Consider the following 17,281-nt stretch of genomic DNA (forward strand, 5'->3'; position numbering starts at 1 on the left):
CCACCAGCTTGGATCCAAACATGCAAATATAAGAGGCTTTGGGGCCTCCTCATTGAAGCCACCGCACCCACAGTACCTTTTATTGCTTTGAAACAAGCACATTACAGTATAGGCAGTGCTGTGCTTTTCTCTTTGATAACTGGCTTTCTAAAACTGTCCCTACTTGAACAGGATGTAATCATTAAACAATTTGACTATATTTAAATATTTACTGGTTTTTTTTTTCACTTACTCATTTCAGATGTAAACAGTGTTCAAGCTTGAAATCTATACAAAACCTAAATTCCCTTCTTAATAAAGGACAATGGACTCCTTCCTCTGTGGCAGAAGGTTAGCTGAATTTTTATGTTCTATAATTTCAAGTCTCTCTGTCATCTCACTGATTTTTTTTCTTTAATGTTTATGGATACTTTTGGCAGGACTATCCTAACTTTTCTAAATTGAAATCTCTTTACAATAATTGTATTGGAAAAAAAAAAGGACTAAATGTTTAAAATGTTTGCAATTATTTCCAAGCATTGTAATCGCATTCATATTTCAATACTTGATCATTTGTTTTCCATTTAATCGTTGATCCCAAATATAAATCCTGAGGAAATGTAACTCTTATCTTTGCATTGGAAAGATATGGAGATGGCTGTTAGTTTCCTCCCAAGTCTTTAGTCAGGACAAAGGAGCGTTTATCTCTTGTACACATAACTGGTCACATGGCCTTTGTTTACAGCTACCAGAAGCGCAGTTTTCAGGCAGTTTAATATTGAAGCCAGGTCTGCCTCTATATGACTGACGTGGACTGTGTAACTGTGTCTTTCCAGCTTTTCCTCTATAAGAAGAGCTCTCTCTGTAGGTTTGACAGTATTTATTGTGCCTCCATTGAGCCTGTGCTTTAGTTCCAGAACGCACCCTTCCTTTGTCACTTTTCCTCATTTCTTACTCCTTTGTCTCTTCGTCAGTAGCATCCCACTTTGCCAGTATTTTCGCGGAATTTATCTTTCAAAGACATTGACAGCTGTAGGTATCATTTGGGCAACTCAGAATATTTTTTGAAACCTATCATCCAGCTGCTTTCCACTAGCCTGAAATTTTGTTGTATGAATAAATGTGTGCTTGAGTGTCAGGTTATTGCTTTTAAATCTAGCTTTTTGGTATGACTATGTCGTACCCTGCAGTCCAAGGAGACCCCACGCTACTTTGAACTAGGTAGTGCCCTTTTGTGTTCTCGACATAGTTTTTTAAGTTCATCCTTTTTGGGTTTGGTGTAATCTCTTAAGACCCTCTGAGGCTCCCCACTCTGTTCCTGTCTTATTTCTATTGAATACTAAAACCCTGTCTGTCCCCAGTTTATTGTTCTGACTTGCCTGCTTAATTAATTCTCCTACTGGAATGTGAGCTGTGTGCATGAAAGGTAATAAGACATTCCATACATCTATGAAGTGTCTTCAACTTCTGGGGAACAAGAGGATATTCACCTTAGTGGCAAGTCCTCATGTGCTTTGGTATGTCTAACTTCTCCGCCTTTCCATCCCCTAAGACGAAGGGACACTCTACTCATAGTGCAAAAAGAGATGGACGTTAAAAAATTACTGAACGGCATGCTAATCTTTTGGAGCATTCTGTAATATTAGTTTTACTTTTCCCATGACTAAAATCAATGTGTTAGCGTTTTGTTAATCACTTTGGATGGCTTCTATTAAGCATTAGGGCACAGCTGCCTACATCAGGAGACTGACTGCTCCTGCATCAAGACTTCATAAATTCAACGAGTTGATGCTGGAACAGGGAGTTCCCATGTACCATTCCAGCTAATGACTCCCATACAGCTACATGCGACTTCTGACTTCACCCTGTGAAGGCGTCCAGCTGCCTAGGATAATGCTCTCTTTCCCCTCACTAGTTCTGGGCATTGTGCCTCTACGGTATGTGTTTGTTATGACTTTCACTCTGGATGACGGAACAGGGGTATTGGATGCTTACCTCAAGGATTCTGTAAGTAACACAGCTAGTAAAGACATTTCACTAAAAATTTATATTTAAAATGTTTAATATATTAATACTTTTTAGTTTTACTTTAGTGTGACTTGTTGAGAGCTTTGAAGCCTAAAACTCAACTCCTCTCTATTTTGTTCTAAAAATATTTAAAATGTCTTAAAATATCTAAATAAGATATAACTATATAAATCTAATATTGTATGCTTTTTTGCCTTTGATCTTTTTTATTAATCATAATTTTAAAAATACAAAGTTGAGGAATCAAAATCTGAGAAATCATTCTCCCGGTCAAACAGAAATTTTACTGCTAGATAAAAAAGCAGATGCCTAACCACACTGTGATCATCTTACTGTGCTTTGTATGCCTGCAGAGTCTCATCTTAAAGCAAGTCAAGTTACTTGATAAGTAAGTAGTGTTGTTAAGCCGTAGAGAAGGCCCCTGGCACGCAGACTTGTCCACTGACTAGTCCCTGCGGCCATGCTTAGCTTTGGTGCTTCACAAAGTCACCCTCTCTGTTTGCAGAGACCATTATTCCCTGCACCATGTGTAGCGGTGCACATGGAGTCCTGACAACTTTGGAAAGCTTAACCTAGGCTCTGATGTGACTTGTCACATAGGTTGTCACTCATAACTGCCTTTTGGCTGATAGCTCTCTTCCTGATGTCAGGCTAATGCTTCCTGTCCCAAACTCTTCAGTTTCATATGACAGTGTTTGATGTTCCAGACTAACCCATAGTTCTAGTAAGCACAGTTAAGTCACTGACACTCAAATGGCATGAAACACTAAAAGCTAAGAGGAAGACCAGCCATTTATTGGGTTAAACGGTTTGGTTTTTTGGTTGTTTGAGTTTTTGTATTTTTTGTTTTTTGTATTTGTGGGCGTGGGATGTGGGTTGTTTTGTTTTAACTAATATAAATTGGAAAACAATCCAAGTTGAGGTTAAAAGATATTTTTTTCCTTTCTGGTTTCCACAGTTTATCCTGCCACTTATTAAATGAATATTTACTGGGCAGCTGCTATATGCTGAAGATAAAATAATTAGCAAAACCAAAAAAAAATCTCTTCTGTGAAACCTAAATTAGAAGGGAAGAAACTGTTTATTTTCTTAATGTTTCACCCTTTTATAATTAACAATAGATTTACAAGCGATTTTAGGGTACAAAAGTATCACCAACCATGCTGCATGACCTCGCTGTGCTTGTGTGTGCATATCTGAGCTGGCTTACCAATAAAGTAGTCAATCAGGTTATAACTTAGACCAGTATTCCAGGTTATGGATTCCACAACCTTAACAGCTAATGAATATAGTATGTCATTTTAGCATATCAGATGCTAAATTCTGTGCAATGATGCTTTTTCTTTTTTTAATTTATGTGTTTATTTTTATTATATAAATGTTTTGCCTACATGTGTATCTGTTCGCCACAGATCTGTGTGCCTAGTCCTTGTGGAGGTCGTCAGATCACCTGGAACAGGCGTTACAGGTGGCTCTGAGCCACTGTATGGGTGCTAGGAGTGAGCCTGTGGCCTCTACTGAAGCAGCCAGTGCTCTTGACCTCTGAGCCTTCTCTCCAGCCCCACAGTGAAGTTTTTTCAAAAGATGAATACTCCCTGTGTTTATCATCATTTTTAGGAGAACTTTTTCAAAATCCCAGCATCTGAAGTCCTCACTGATGACAATCTTCAGAAGAATATGGAAACAATCATGAATATGATACATCCTCCAGGAATAAAAATTGGTAGGCAGTATTTAAAAGATTCTCTCTCTCTCTCTCTCTCTCTCTCTCTCTCTCTCTCTCTCTCTCTCTCTCTCTCTCTATCTGTCTATCTCTCTCTCTCTCTCTCCTCTCTCCTATCGCTCTCTCTCTCATCTCTCTCTCCTCCTCTCTCTCTCTCTCTCTCTCTCTCTCTCTCTCTCTCTCTCTCTCTCTCTCTCTTTCTTCCTTTTCTTGAGCAAGCACCTAGCCTGGTCTAATGTGTGGACTAGAAGTAAGCCACCCCTGAGTGCAGATGACTTTACTAGTCTGTGAAGAATGGCTGTTACCTATGCTTTGCTGAGATAGCGGCTGAGATCAGTAAAATAAAGGACTTTTAAAAGATCTTGAAATGCACTTTAAAGTGTAAAAGTTTTGGTCACAGTACGTTTGACTCTGAGTTTACATACAGCATACAGACATAGAGGCTGCAATTATACAAATGGGGTGTGATTTCCAGAAGAAATATGCCCAAAAATAAACTGCATTTATCTTGTTTGACTCACTAATGGGTTTTCTTTTCCATATTAATGGACTTCAGAATCCCCAATTTTTACTTTGTAAAGTTTATAAAGTTAAGTTGTTTTTGCACAAATACTAGCTTGTCAACATGCTCCTGGGCAGACGAAGTTGTACCCGTTATTGCTGCCACCATGTCCTTCTGTGACCAGGGATTCTGTTTCTCTTGGAGCCTTCAGGTCTAAGTTGTGTTAAGAAGTTTGATTCTTCCAGGAATTGTTCTCAGTAACAAATCTCCCCTCTGCCTGCTTACCTGACCCTGATGTGAGTCTGGCGCACTCCTCCTCATCCTTTCTGCCAGCCTGTCTATGTTGTAGCATCAGTTCCAAGAGAAGGGAATCCCTGCTCATCTGGAACAGTTTTGATTTTAATTTTGATACTTTTATTTTTGTTTAATTTGTGTTGGCTATTGGAATGACAGATTTCGAAACCGAGAAGTCTCTGGGCCTGGTAAGTTTTGATATGCACAGTTAAGTTATTTTTTCAAAATACTTCGCGATAAAATACCATGCGCAGAAGTGTTTCACTTTACCTTGGCCAACTTGAGGGCCATACCGGATGCAGTTCATACTGCTCTGAGCCTCCTGTTGATGCTAGACATGAGTCTGACCCGCTCTCAAAGTGTGGAGATGGCCCCATTGCTAATGGTATGGTGGGCCTCATTGCCTGCTTGCTGCAGGGCAGGTCACATGTATCACTCAGGCTGATCTGATCTGTAGTTCAGGCTCCATCTCTTTCCAGCTCATCAAGGAAGAGCCAGGGAGGCCTGTAAGTAGTCAGCACAGAAGGAGGTATGATTGTGGCTGAGAAGTAAAGTGTGACCGACACTTGCTTTCTCTGTTGCAGGGTGCTCTGTAAACCCAACCACTTATATCTGTGGCTAGGAAAAAATTCAAATTGGTGAACATTACCAGTTTTGTTCTTAATGTAATGACTGGATGCCGTGTCCTTTGGTCTGCAGATGCATACCCATGGCTGGAGTGCCTCATCAAGTCCTACCGCGTCACCCTTGGAACAGAGCAGCGCATTTGTTACCAGATTTGTGACACCACAGTTGTAGAAGATGTCATCTAGTGCTGCCACTTAGTGCAGTGTGGGGGATTTTACAGCTTTAGAAAAGGTTATAACTCTCTGAGACATTTCGCTGTTGTCAAAATGTGTCATGCGCATTTTCACTATAGCTTTTTTTGTACAGAAAGATAGTTTATTGTTACTTATGCCTTCTGGTGAACATGATAAAACTGCCTTGTTTTTCATCATGTCCAGGCAGGTACACAGTGAGGCCGTACTGCTTAAAGAGGACCAGGCTTCCTGACTCTTACTTAGAAAACACAATGGCTACTTTTCATCCCTTGCTGTTTGATTTCATTTTTGTGCAGAAAAATCTGCTTAGCTACCCTTCTGAAAGAAGTCTTGCTCTGTGCTTCCACGTGTGCGTATCAGGTTACCTGAGTTTTGCTTGAAGAAATGCATGCCTCAGAGAGCCTAGGCATCCTGAAATCAGGGTTGCTTTAAGTAGACGTGGGAGAACTATTTCGTGTAGGTGCAGTCGTTGCCCATGTTAGGATAAACATATGTCTTTGAAATAGTATATTTCACCTCGTGCTTCTTTCTGGAATACTGCAAGTTTTTCTATTCTATACTGGCTAATAAAGTGATGAGGTTTATGATTTTTGTAAATCATATGTATCTTATCTTTTTCAGTAGTCTTATATAAAATACGCCTATATTGCAAATATTGAGATGTTAACTCAGTTGAATGGTCTGGTTTTTTTCAATAGTGCTTATCAACTTATAGACTTTTTTGTTTTCTTGAAAAAAATTAAACAATATATTTTGATCACGTTTCCCCTTCTCCCAGATACTCCCCACACATCCAGCTCCGCACACTTTGTTTTTCTATCATTAGAAAACAGACAAACAAGCTATAGTGATAAATTAAAAAATCACACGAAACACATACACAAAATCTGTAAAACAAAATGATAAACCATAACATACAAACAAAAAGCCAGTACAAAAATATAAATAGTCCAAATAAAGGAATATGAGACAAGAACTCTACAAAATACCACAGAGTTTGTTTCTTGTTGGCCATTTACTTCTGAGCATGTCTTTAAATATGGGTAATATACCTAGTGAGACTCCTTGGGTGAAACCTAAGTTTTCCTTTGGCAGTTGTTGCAAATTGAAGACAGCTACTTGGTTGTGGTTGGGAGCCCATATCCATTGCCTCTTAGCACTGCCACCCTGTCTGCTGGGATCTATATAGGCCTCGTACATGCCAGGACAGTCTCCTGATTTCATATAGGTGTCAGTCCTGCTTTGTCTACAAGACCTTGCATCCTTAGTGCCCACTATCCCCACTGGCTCTTCTGCCTCCTCTTCTGCATAATTCCCTGAGCCTTGAGGAAGAGGCTTCATGAAAACATCCCGTCTAGGGAGCCCATTCTTGTAGGAGTGGCCAACCAATGTTCTACTTATTTGAAGTCCATGCCACAAAAGTGTCATGGCACTATACCATATAGTGCCTGCATGGTCAGGAACCAGAGACTGGATAGCCAAGAGACCTGAAGCAGAACCAAACATGGCTGGGAGAAAAATAAAATCAATGAAATAACTTATAATGATATTCCACTATACTCAAAAATCAGTGCCTTGTCCGGTCACCATCAGCCAGGCTTCCTGCAGCAGCAGAGGGGAGCAGGTGCAGAGACCCACAAGCAGCTCTTGTATGGGAAGAGAGTCTAAAGTGGAGGTTTCCTTCAGGGTCCATCCCCTCTGAGCTCAGGGGAAGATGCCATGGGATAGGGGGAGGAGTCAGCAGAGATGGAGGATACCAGGAGAAAATGGGCCACTAAGTCATTAACCAGGATTCACAGAGGTCCACAGAGACTGAAGGGGCATGCAAGGGGCCTGCACCAGGCCCTCTGAGTATATCTCACGGCTGTTAGCTTTACTATTCTTGTGAGACTTGTGGGTGTGTCTCTGATTCTTTCCTGTTTTGGGGACTCTCTTCTGCCTATTGGATTTCCTTGTCTGGCCTAGATATGAGGGCTTTTATCTTGTCTTACTGTGTCTTGTTTTGTCATGTTTGGTTGTTGTCTCTTGAAAGCCTGCTCTTTTCCGAGGGGAAATGGAGGGGGAGTAGAACTGAGGAAGGGGAGAGATTGTGGGGGGCTGGGAGGAGTGGAGGGGGGGAAACTGTGGTTCATATGTATTATGTTAGAGAAGATTCTATTTTCAATAAAAAGAAAACATCCCAATTTGGACTAAGTGTTCCAAAATATCTCACACTTTCTATCCCATCTAGTTGGGTGTCTCTGTGTTAGTTCCCAAGAGGAATCTTCTCTGAGAATGACTGAGTGAGGATCCTAACAGCGATCTCTGACTGGTCTATGGTCGATGGCTGTTCTTGGTTGCCAACTTGAGTACATCTGGAACTAAACTCAAAAGTGGAGACACATCTGTGAAGGATGTTTGCTTAATTTGAAGTAGGAAGAATCACTTCTACTCTTTGAGGTAGAAGTGCAGGCATTAAATCCAGATCTTTTGATCTAGGAAAAGATACTCCTTAAATCCAAATCTTGAGTCAGGAAAACAATCCTTTATTTTAGATCTAACCTGGATAAGAAGCCTGTATAAGCAAATGGAGGAAGGGAACTTTGTTCTTGACCTGCTGCGCTCACCGTGCTCACGAGTCCATTCCTTCACTGGCTGTAGAGCCTGTCTGCTCCTCTATCCTCTAGGATCCCAGCTGAGACGTGGACTCCTGTAGACTGTCTAGTCTAGCCAGCTACTGTTGCATTAGTTGCCCCGAAGTCTGTAAGTCATTCTAATAAATTCCCTCTCTATTCATAGAGATTCATTTGATAAGTTCTGTCACTCTGGGGAGCTCTGACTAATACAGAAAGAGCGTAGCAGGATGTTGCTGGGAATCATTTCATTGCTATGTTCCTTTAGCAGAGCAGTAGTGTTCGGGTTTCCGCTAAGCCCGTGGCCTATACAGTCTCTGGTTCTTGGCCAGCTGCCGTAGGCCTTAACTCCAGTCATTTGTTTGTGTCGCTGTTGCAGGAGTGGATCCTGAAGCAGGTCATGGTTGTAGATCAAGGGTTCGTGGCGGCCTCTAGGAGCATGCAGAGTCCATCCCAGTACCTGAACACTAATGTCCCTTGGCCATTTGTCTTGTCTTTTGAGAAGCCTGTTCTGTACCCCCTTTTTATTGGGGTATTTTCTTGTCTAGTTTTTTGTTTGTTTTTAGTTCTTTGTATATTTTAGACGTTAGCCATATAGACATTTGTCACATAAAAGTCTTTGATTTTCATGAGGATCCATTTATTGTTGATCTTAGTGCCTATGCTAATGGTGTGCTGCTTTTTTCCTGTGTGAATGAGTTCAAGGCCATTCCCCACTTCCTCTTCTATCGGGTTTGATACTGAGGTCTTTGATCCATTGGGAGTTGAATTTGGTGTAGGGTGATAAGTATAGATCTATTTGGATTCTTCTGCATGCAGCTGTCCAGTTTGAGCAGCACAATTTGTAGAAGATGTCCTTTTCTCAGTGTGTATTTCTGGCTCCTTTTTTAAAAAATCAGGTGTCTATAAGTGTAAATTTATGCCTGGGTTTTCAGTTCCATTGGTCAGAGATTCAGTTTTATGCCAGTACCATACTGTTTTGTTAATTACTGTAATTTTGTAGTACATCTTAAAATCTGGGGTGACAATATCTCCAGTAGTTCTTTTATTACGCAGGATTGTTTTAGTTATTCTTTGTTTTTTTGTGTTTCCATATGAAGGTAAATTTTATCTTTTCAAATTCTGTGAAGACTTGTTGGGATTTTGGTGGGGACTGCATTGAATCTGTAGGTTGTTTTGGTAAGCTGGCCATTACTATCCTGCCAATCCGTGGCCATGGGAGATCTTTCCATCTTCTTAGACCTTCTTAAGTTTCTTTCTGCAATGTCTTAAAGTTTTTATTACCAAGTCTTTCACTTATTTGGTTAAAGTTACCCCAAGATACTGTCCCCATGATACTGTCCCCATGATGATATTGTCCCCATGATGATATTGTCCCCATGATGATATTGTCCCCATGATGATATTGTCCCCATGATGATACTGTCCCCATGATGATATTGTCCAAGGCATTGCATCTCTGATTTCTTTCTCAGTCCATGTATCACTTGTATATAGGAAGGTTACTGATTTTTGGTGTTAATTTTGGGTCCTGCTACTTTATTGAAGATGTTTAACAGCTATAGACGTTCCCTAGTAGAGTCTTTAGGAACTTTTATAAAATCGTATCATGTGGAGTTAAATATGCTTTGACATTTTCTTTTCCTATTCCTATTTGTATCCCTTTGATTACCTTCAGTTAGTTATCTCATTGAATTAGCTAAGACTATAATTACTATATTGAATAGATATGGAAAGAGTAGATATCTTTTTCTTGTTCCCAATTATGTTGGCTAGATTTATGTCAACTTGACACAAAATATAGCCATCTGAGAGGAGAAAACTTTGAGAAAATAATTCCATAAAATCAGGCTATAAGCAAGCCTGTAGAGCATTTCTTCTTATTGATTGGTAGGGGAGAGCCTATCCCATCTGGGCTGGTGGCCCTGGGCTGTATAAGACAGCTAAGCAACCCTGTGGAGCAAGCCGGTAAGTAGCACCTCTCTGTGGCTTCTGCATCAGGAACCTGCCTCCAGGTTCGTGCCATGTTTCAGTTCCTGTCCTGGCTTCCTTCAGTGATAGACTGTAAAGTAGAAATGTAATCCCAATATGCCCTTTCTTCCCAAACTTGACTCAGAGTCATTTTGATTTGCATTTCCCTGATGTCTAAGGATGTTGAACATTTCTTTAAGTGTTTCTCAGCCATTAGTCTGGGCTGAGCCTTCTGCTGGCAGCCTATATAAAGACACGGGAGAGGGAAGTTTGCTCGTCTTGCCTGCTAATTCTCTCTTGTGTTCGCAAGATCTTCACTGCATTAGAGCTTCTTTGGTATTTGCCAGAGCTGCTTCTCTGGCATATGCTGAAGACCAGCTGAGACATTCAGCCTTGTGGGCTGAACAATGTTCTTGAACAGTGATATACAGCCATTGTCAGACTAACTGGACTACAGGCTATAAGTCATTCTAATGAATCCTGTCTCCCCACCGCCCCCCTTTTCCCAACCAGTTACTTAATTTATGTATTGCTGTTGAACATTTGAGTTTCTATCAGTTGGGAATTACAGTTTGTCACTTTGAAAGATATCTGAGGAAATTCTGAGATGCATAGCCTCAGAGGTTCAGCCCCGTGGACATGACTTAATGTTTCTTGTGTCCTTATGAGGCAGAACCTCACTGTGGGAGCAGGTAGCAGAACAGAGCTGCTCACTTCTTGCTGACTAGGAAGGAGAGAGAGCCTCAAAATACCATTTTTCATCATCTACCCTGAGCATATGTCTACTTTTGATAGTAAGATGTATTTCTTGGATACCGCAGAAGGACTGATCATGTTTTTTAATGCAATCAGTTAGTCTGTGTCTTTTAATTTGGAAATTGAGTCCACTAATATTGTGAGTTATCAATGAGTAGTATTTATTAATTCCTTTTATATTATCATTATGGTGTGGGTCCCCCCCCCCACTTTTATTTATTGGTCTGGGATTATTTATCCCTTGTGTAGTCTTGGATGTAGTTACCTGCTTTAGACTGAAGTTTTCTTTCTAGTACCTTCTGTAGGATTGTATTTTTAAATAGATAACTACTTAAATTTGATGTTATCTTGGAATGTTTTTCTTTCTCCATCTATTGTGGTTGGAAGTTTTGCTGGGTATAGTAGTCTTGGCTGGCATCTATGATCTCTTAGAGTTTGTAGAACCCTGTTTAGGCCTTTCTGGCTTTCAGAGTCATAAAACTCAGCACATAGACAGCATCATTTGCCAAAATACAAAGGTCTAATCCATCAAGGCCTAAGTTCTCAGAAATGTCTCTAAACGTACTAACCTTACATTATAGTTTTGCTACGTTATAGTTTCCGCTAACTGTGTGTCAACTCTGGGTGTGGTTTTCTCCCAGAAAGAATCTGGGCTACATTAGGATCCCAAACACCCAGTGCATTTGCCAGCACAGTTTCTATTGGCTTAAACCTGTGTCTGAATGGTCTTCTCTGGTGTATACCTCACTGTACAAGATCAAGGATCGAAAAATGGTATGCACATGAAAATTTGCACAATGTTAAGTCAAGGTACAAAAAGAGTATAGAATTCTGACTTAACTGAACCACATAAGAAATTCCCAACAATACTTAATTATCAAAGCACTAAGCTTACAGAACAAAGGATGAATATTAAAAGCTGTGATAAAAAACAACCACAAGAAAAAAGGACCAAATATCATATAAAAGGCAGACCGATTACAATAATACCTGACTTCTCAATAAAGACTCTGGGGTGGCTGTTACTGTTGCTTGGTGAATGTTCTATTTGCACGCACGCGCACACACACACACACACACATAAAACACCTGCTGGGTCTGGTTATATATATGGGTTCAGGGCTAAGCCCTTTGTGTTAGATGATCAATTAAGGAGCTCATCCCTGGGAAAGGCTAACTGCTCTCACTGCAGCCGTTAGGTGCCTGTAGTTCTTAGTCTAGGGGTGGGACCCCATGAGATTTTCCTCTGTCTGCCTTAGCATCTGCTGATAATTGCCATTGTTCTGGTCTTATCTATGCAGCCACTTCTAGGAGAGACGTCACACCAGACACCGCAGTACTCTGCCTCTTCTAATCTCTGTGGTGTTTCTGAGCCGTAGATGCAGGGGTTGTGGTGTAGTGTACCAGTGGAGCTGGGCTCGCCACCGTCTTTAGATCTCTGTGTGTGTCTTATTTGTGGCTTTTTGTGATAGTCTACATTGCTGTAAAGAGGGGTAGTAACTATACTTACCTGTGGGTATAAGAATATGATTATTTTATATTTACCTAAAAGTTTGTACAATGCATATAAGTCACACTGGCTGTAGCTTGAACATAGAAGACCTTAAAGCCTGTGCCCACAGTGACACACTTCCTCCAATAAAGCCACACCTCCTAATAGTGCCACGCCCTATGGACCAAGCATTCAAACCAGTGAGTCTATGGGAAGCTATTCTTTCTCAAACAACCACACCTCCTAGCCACAGATGGTCATAGTTAATAGAAGTAAGACATAGATTGAGAGCTTTAAACAGGGCAGCATACGTTAAGCGACCCACTGGCTTAGCTGTGACCCCAGAGGAAGTCATTTTAGCTCCACTGTTTCCAGATTCTTTCTCTAAAAACATGTGTGCGTGCTTTGGGGAGCAGAATTATGTTATGGATACAGCACTACAACTTTTCTTTTGTCAACTTCTGTTTCTCATGTCCGTGTTCAGAGAGGAAGAAGCCCATTGCTTGTGATTTCCCAACACAAGGAACTTGAGTCGGGAATTCTGTAATTATTTTGTTTTGATGCCTGTTGTGGTTTCTCCCAAATGTCTTACTTCTCACTACTTTTGGAATTTCAAATTTTTATAAGAACACATCCTTATTCCTGGGTTAATAACCCTACAGCTTTGTAGTTAAGAATATTATACTTCTAATTACTATTTTAACCTGCCTTTTGTTTTGTTTTCCCCAATAAATAAATCCAAAGACCTTGGCCTGATTTCACCATATCCTCTGCAGGGCTTTAGATGATGGGTATGTTGGAGGCTTGCCTGATGCAGCATAAAGCTCCGTGGCACTGCTGTCTGCAGCTACTTGTTACATGTTGATACATTCACGGGGACAGAAAAGCGATGGGGGGAAGGGCACTTCTGTGTGGTTTTCACTAAGAATTTTGAGTGTGATTAAGGCTAAAAAACTCACCACAAACCTCTAGAATATCATTTGTGGAAAATAAAAGATATGTTCCTCAGCTGGAGCCTTGGAATCTCTAGATGGTTCTCATTCATCGGGAAAATGCGGGCTTCAGCCACTAGTAAAATCTGATAAAACAATAGGTCTTTGCCTGGGAGCTTACGAGCATGCATGTGTAACATTCTAGCTATACTGAGGTCAGGAAATCATTAGGAATGCTGTGCATTATTTTCCCTTCCACTATTGTGACTACAAATTAGAATTTCTTACAGCTTTTTAAAATTTTCTTTTTAAGTTTTTCATATATACATTTATATTATTACACATATAGACAATATACTACCTACAGCAAGAAGAACCATGAAACAGAAATTACATAAATGTTACATTCATAGTGCTTTTACTATTTGTATTTGGCTAGTTTTAAAGTGGTGATCTTCTTACAAGGAGATAAACGTCCCTTCCAGTCAAGTGTGCATTTCATGGGTTGCGAAGTCTCTGACACGGCAGTGCTAAGGGTAAAGAATCTCCCTCTCAGCCCTGGAGAAACTGAGAGGTCGACGACTCTGCTGCTTTAGACTATGGCAGCATCTTAATGAAGGGCTGCTTGTGTTTTGTACTAGAAATGTGGATCACAAAGTCACACACATGGGGAGGAAAAAGAGAGTGTGTGTGTGAAGGCGTTTCTATAGAGAAACGTAACTGTTTTGAGTCCTTGGAGATCTTGGATTTCTATTTACCTGGCAATGGTCAGAGAAAGCTGTTTACCTCTTGCGTGGGTTTCCTTTACTTCATCTACTTGTTAACAATATTTGAAAGAATTGGAGCATGTATCTGTTAAAACCTTAACCTCCCTGTCATCTAGTAACTAATATTTCTTCATATATTGTCACATGTGAATTTGTATGTTTTTCCAGTACCTTTTTCTTTCTTTTAAATCAAATGCATTCCCAGAGAAAAATCAGTAGGTCTTTACATAGACTCTTATTTTTCAGCTGATGTTTTACTTCCAGTTTTAAAATTTAGTATTTTGCCAAGCATAGCTGCTTTGTAAGTAATTCTCTGTCCCAAGCTTCCATTACAATTAATAAAAGCATGCATGTTAGCTAATACCAGTTTCTTGGAGCACTATAGAGAATATAAAATTTGGGGGTGTTTGTTGTTTGTTTGTTGAAGGTCTCACATCCCAAGCTTTCCTCTCAAGTAGTAGGATTAAAGGCAACTAGCACCACTCCTCCTCCAAGAAAAGACCTTTTAAAATCGAAACGATTAACCTGTGATGTCAGGTGAAAACAGTTTGCAGTAGAAAGACATTGTTATCAGGGTTTGGGAAAAGAAGGGCTGTGTGCTTATCCCTTGTTAGATAAGGCTCTACAAAGGTAAATTCGTCCTCACTGATACATATTTCCTCAGAATGACCAGAGCATAAATGAAGGTTACGATAAAGAAGACAGTGTGCAAAATGGGGATTTTAAAGGTCAGCACACACTTATATTTAATTATTACTCATACAGGATGTACCTGAAAATGACTTGACACAGTTTGTGAGAAAAGACAAGTAGGGGACATGCTTTCATTAAAAAGTACAAGAATGAGGCACATTCCTGTAATCCCAGAACTTGAGAAGTGGGAACAGGGTCAACATTTCAAGGTCAACATTGGATACATGGCAAGTTTGAGATGGGCCTGGAAACAACAAAAGTAAAAGAAAACAGGAAATAGGGCAAGAAAATACGTACCAAAAATGCAAAGTCTCATCTAAGGAGTGCTAGCAATGATGAACAAATCATAGACGTGACGATTGCACATGAAGTTATATTGCTATTATTGAGTACAATATATTTTTACACACAAACACATATGTACAAATATATACACACACAAAATTAGTCTGGGCAAAACTTTATATTAGTCTCACTGGTTGTGAGGTAGATTTACATAATCTATCTTTAAATATAATTAAGAATAGTAAGTAGCTCTGCAGATGATACTAGGTCTACATATTTTAAACCTGTTACAAACAGTAATAAGTTACTATGTCAAAATCATGGAAGTTTTTTTAACTGGAGGAGCTCTTCCCTATTCATGGGGATGCCCTTGAGCAAGCTGCCTCTTGTGTCTTTTCCTCCCCAAGTCTAGATGCTGGATCCTTGGCATGCCATGCTTCATGTCAGGAGAATGTGGGTCGTAATAAGTCATTGCCATTTGGACTGTGCTTTCCAGATTTCATCCCCATGAAGATGGTTCATTGGTTAGAAGGCTTCACAAAGTTAGCTGCTGGGAGTTTCCTTGGAGAGGAATTAATCCACAGCAAATTCACAAAGCTTCAAATTCAGAAACGTTAGGTCTAATGACCCTCCCTTCCTTCTATGTATTCCACATTCAGTCCATTAGAAAAAATGAAATGCACTGTTCTTTAAGAGCTAGCCAGAATTTTGCACTTACGATGCCCTTCCCCTGCTGCTCTGCTGCCCATGCTAGGTTAATGTCCTCTCTTGCCTAGACCACCTGCTGCCAGTTTCCCGCAGGACTCTCTCAGCAGCCAGGATTATTTGAAAATGCAAAGCAGATATCTGTGTTTTCTACTCCCATATAGTGCCATCCTAATAGTCTTCACCAACCAGTCTGCTTTTCACTCTGCACCTATGCTACCTTCCGTTGCTGTGACTCTCCTCTCTAATCTAAACACTGCTCTTTGTTTTGAAAGCACACCAGGCAGACAAAATCTCCCCCCAGGGACTTGGTACTTAATGTTCCAGGGTTTACTCCCCAACATCCTTAGTACTAATGTAACTGTCAGACTGTTTTAATGATAAAAAGTCTTCTCTCTCTCTCTCTCTCTCTCTCTCTCTCTCTCTCTCTCTCTCTCTCTCTCTCTCCCTTACACACACACACACACACAACCTTCAACCTTCCATTTTTCCTTTGTACTTATTTTATCTGTGTATTCTTGAAGAACAGGACCTAGCATGAGCATTTTCACTTCACCTACCCTTCTGCCATGATCGTCATTCCATGCACCTTAGTGTTATTTAGACAGCCAACAATGAGCTGCAACCGAGGCTCTAAGCCAGGATAAAGCTGGCCTCCTTGAAGCTGTTGGTTTAGGAATCTCACCATGATGGCCAAAAGCTAGTGAAGACAGTGTTTTTACATTGAACAAGCAGATTTCATTGAATTTTTAACTTTGTTCGGAGCTGGTAGAACTGAGTAGATAGTAGTAATCCAACAGTGACTGCCAAAAAATGACAGGCAGAAGGAGTCAGGCTGCTGATGGGAGTGATGGTCTTGTTGAGAGGATCTGGATGTCTTTCACGTTTTGGGACCGATTTCTAGTTTTCTGGATAGGCAAGTTAGTGCAGTTGTGTAATATGCTTCTCATTTTAGTGACTAAATGAATGAGAAATCATCCTACTAAAATTTATATGGTTTCCTGTTTTGTGGTAAAATCTTATTCTGAAGCCCAGGCAGCCATGGAATTGTGTAGCTCAGGGGAGCTAGCAGGGACCTTAGCCTTAGCCTTCCAGTACTGAGAATACAGTCATGAATCACCAAACCTAGAGAAGTGTTTTCGTCAAGTGAGGTTGTGAGAATCAGTGTCATAGCATCATAATAACATCTCCACATGTGGCTCTAGAATAAGCAAGGGAAGAATAAAGACTGCACTGTTTTATGACATTTCCATTCTTCAGTGTCATTTACTGTTTCCAAGGAGCATTCAAAACAAAGATGAGGGGCTGGAGAGATGGCTCAGTGGGTAAGAACAGTGTCTCTTCTCCCAAAGGTCCTGAGGCTCAATTCCCAGCAACCACATGGTGGCTCACAACCATCTATACTGGAATCTAGTGCCCTCTTCTGGCCTGCAGTTGCAGATAGGGTGTGCATACATTAAATAAAATCTTTTAAAAAAGAAAAGAAAAAAAAAAAAAGAAAAAGAAAACCAAAACTGAAAGCACTCTTTTGTCACTGTAGTATTAAATCCACTGTTATTTAGAATTTGTGTGTAACACATAGTCAAAACAGGAGACCACCATGACTGAGTCATCATTTTACCCCATACTAGAGATTATGTTAGAATATTTCACTATAATAGGGGAAATGTCTGTTTATAATTGTCATTGGCAAAACAGTGTATTCCACTGAATGTCTAGGA

At 40.2% G+C, this 17,281-nt stretch overlaps 1 protein-coding gene across 1 annotated transcript in view; it reads left to right on the forward strand.

Annotated features, from left to right (window-relative positions):
- Positions 1 to 5,378, forward strand: part of Pot1 (protection of telomeres 1) — a 64,377-nt gene extending 58,999 nt beyond the window's left edge. Inside the window, exons 13-16 of the mRNA XM_051151850.1 lie at positions 242 to 330; positions 1,895 to 1,986; positions 3,625 to 3,730; positions 5,226 to 5,378. Of these exons, the coding sequence (XP_051007807.1) occupies positions 242 to 330; positions 1,895 to 1,986; positions 3,625 to 3,730; positions 5,226 to 5,338 (400 nt within the window). The 3' untranslated portion in view covers positions 5,339 to 5,378. The remainder of the gene's footprint in view (positions 1 to 241; positions 331 to 1,894; positions 1,987 to 3,624; positions 3,731 to 5,225) is intronic.
- Positions 5,379 to 17,281: the final 11,903 nt, after the last annotated feature.

This window comes from Acomys russatus, chromosome 10, assembly GCF_903995435.1.
Source record: "Acomys russatus chromosome 10, mAcoRus1.1, whole genome shotgun sequence".
In the NCBI taxonomy this organism is placed as follows: domain Eukaryota; kingdom Metazoa; phylum Chordata; class Mammalia; order Rodentia; family Muridae; genus Acomys; species Acomys russatus.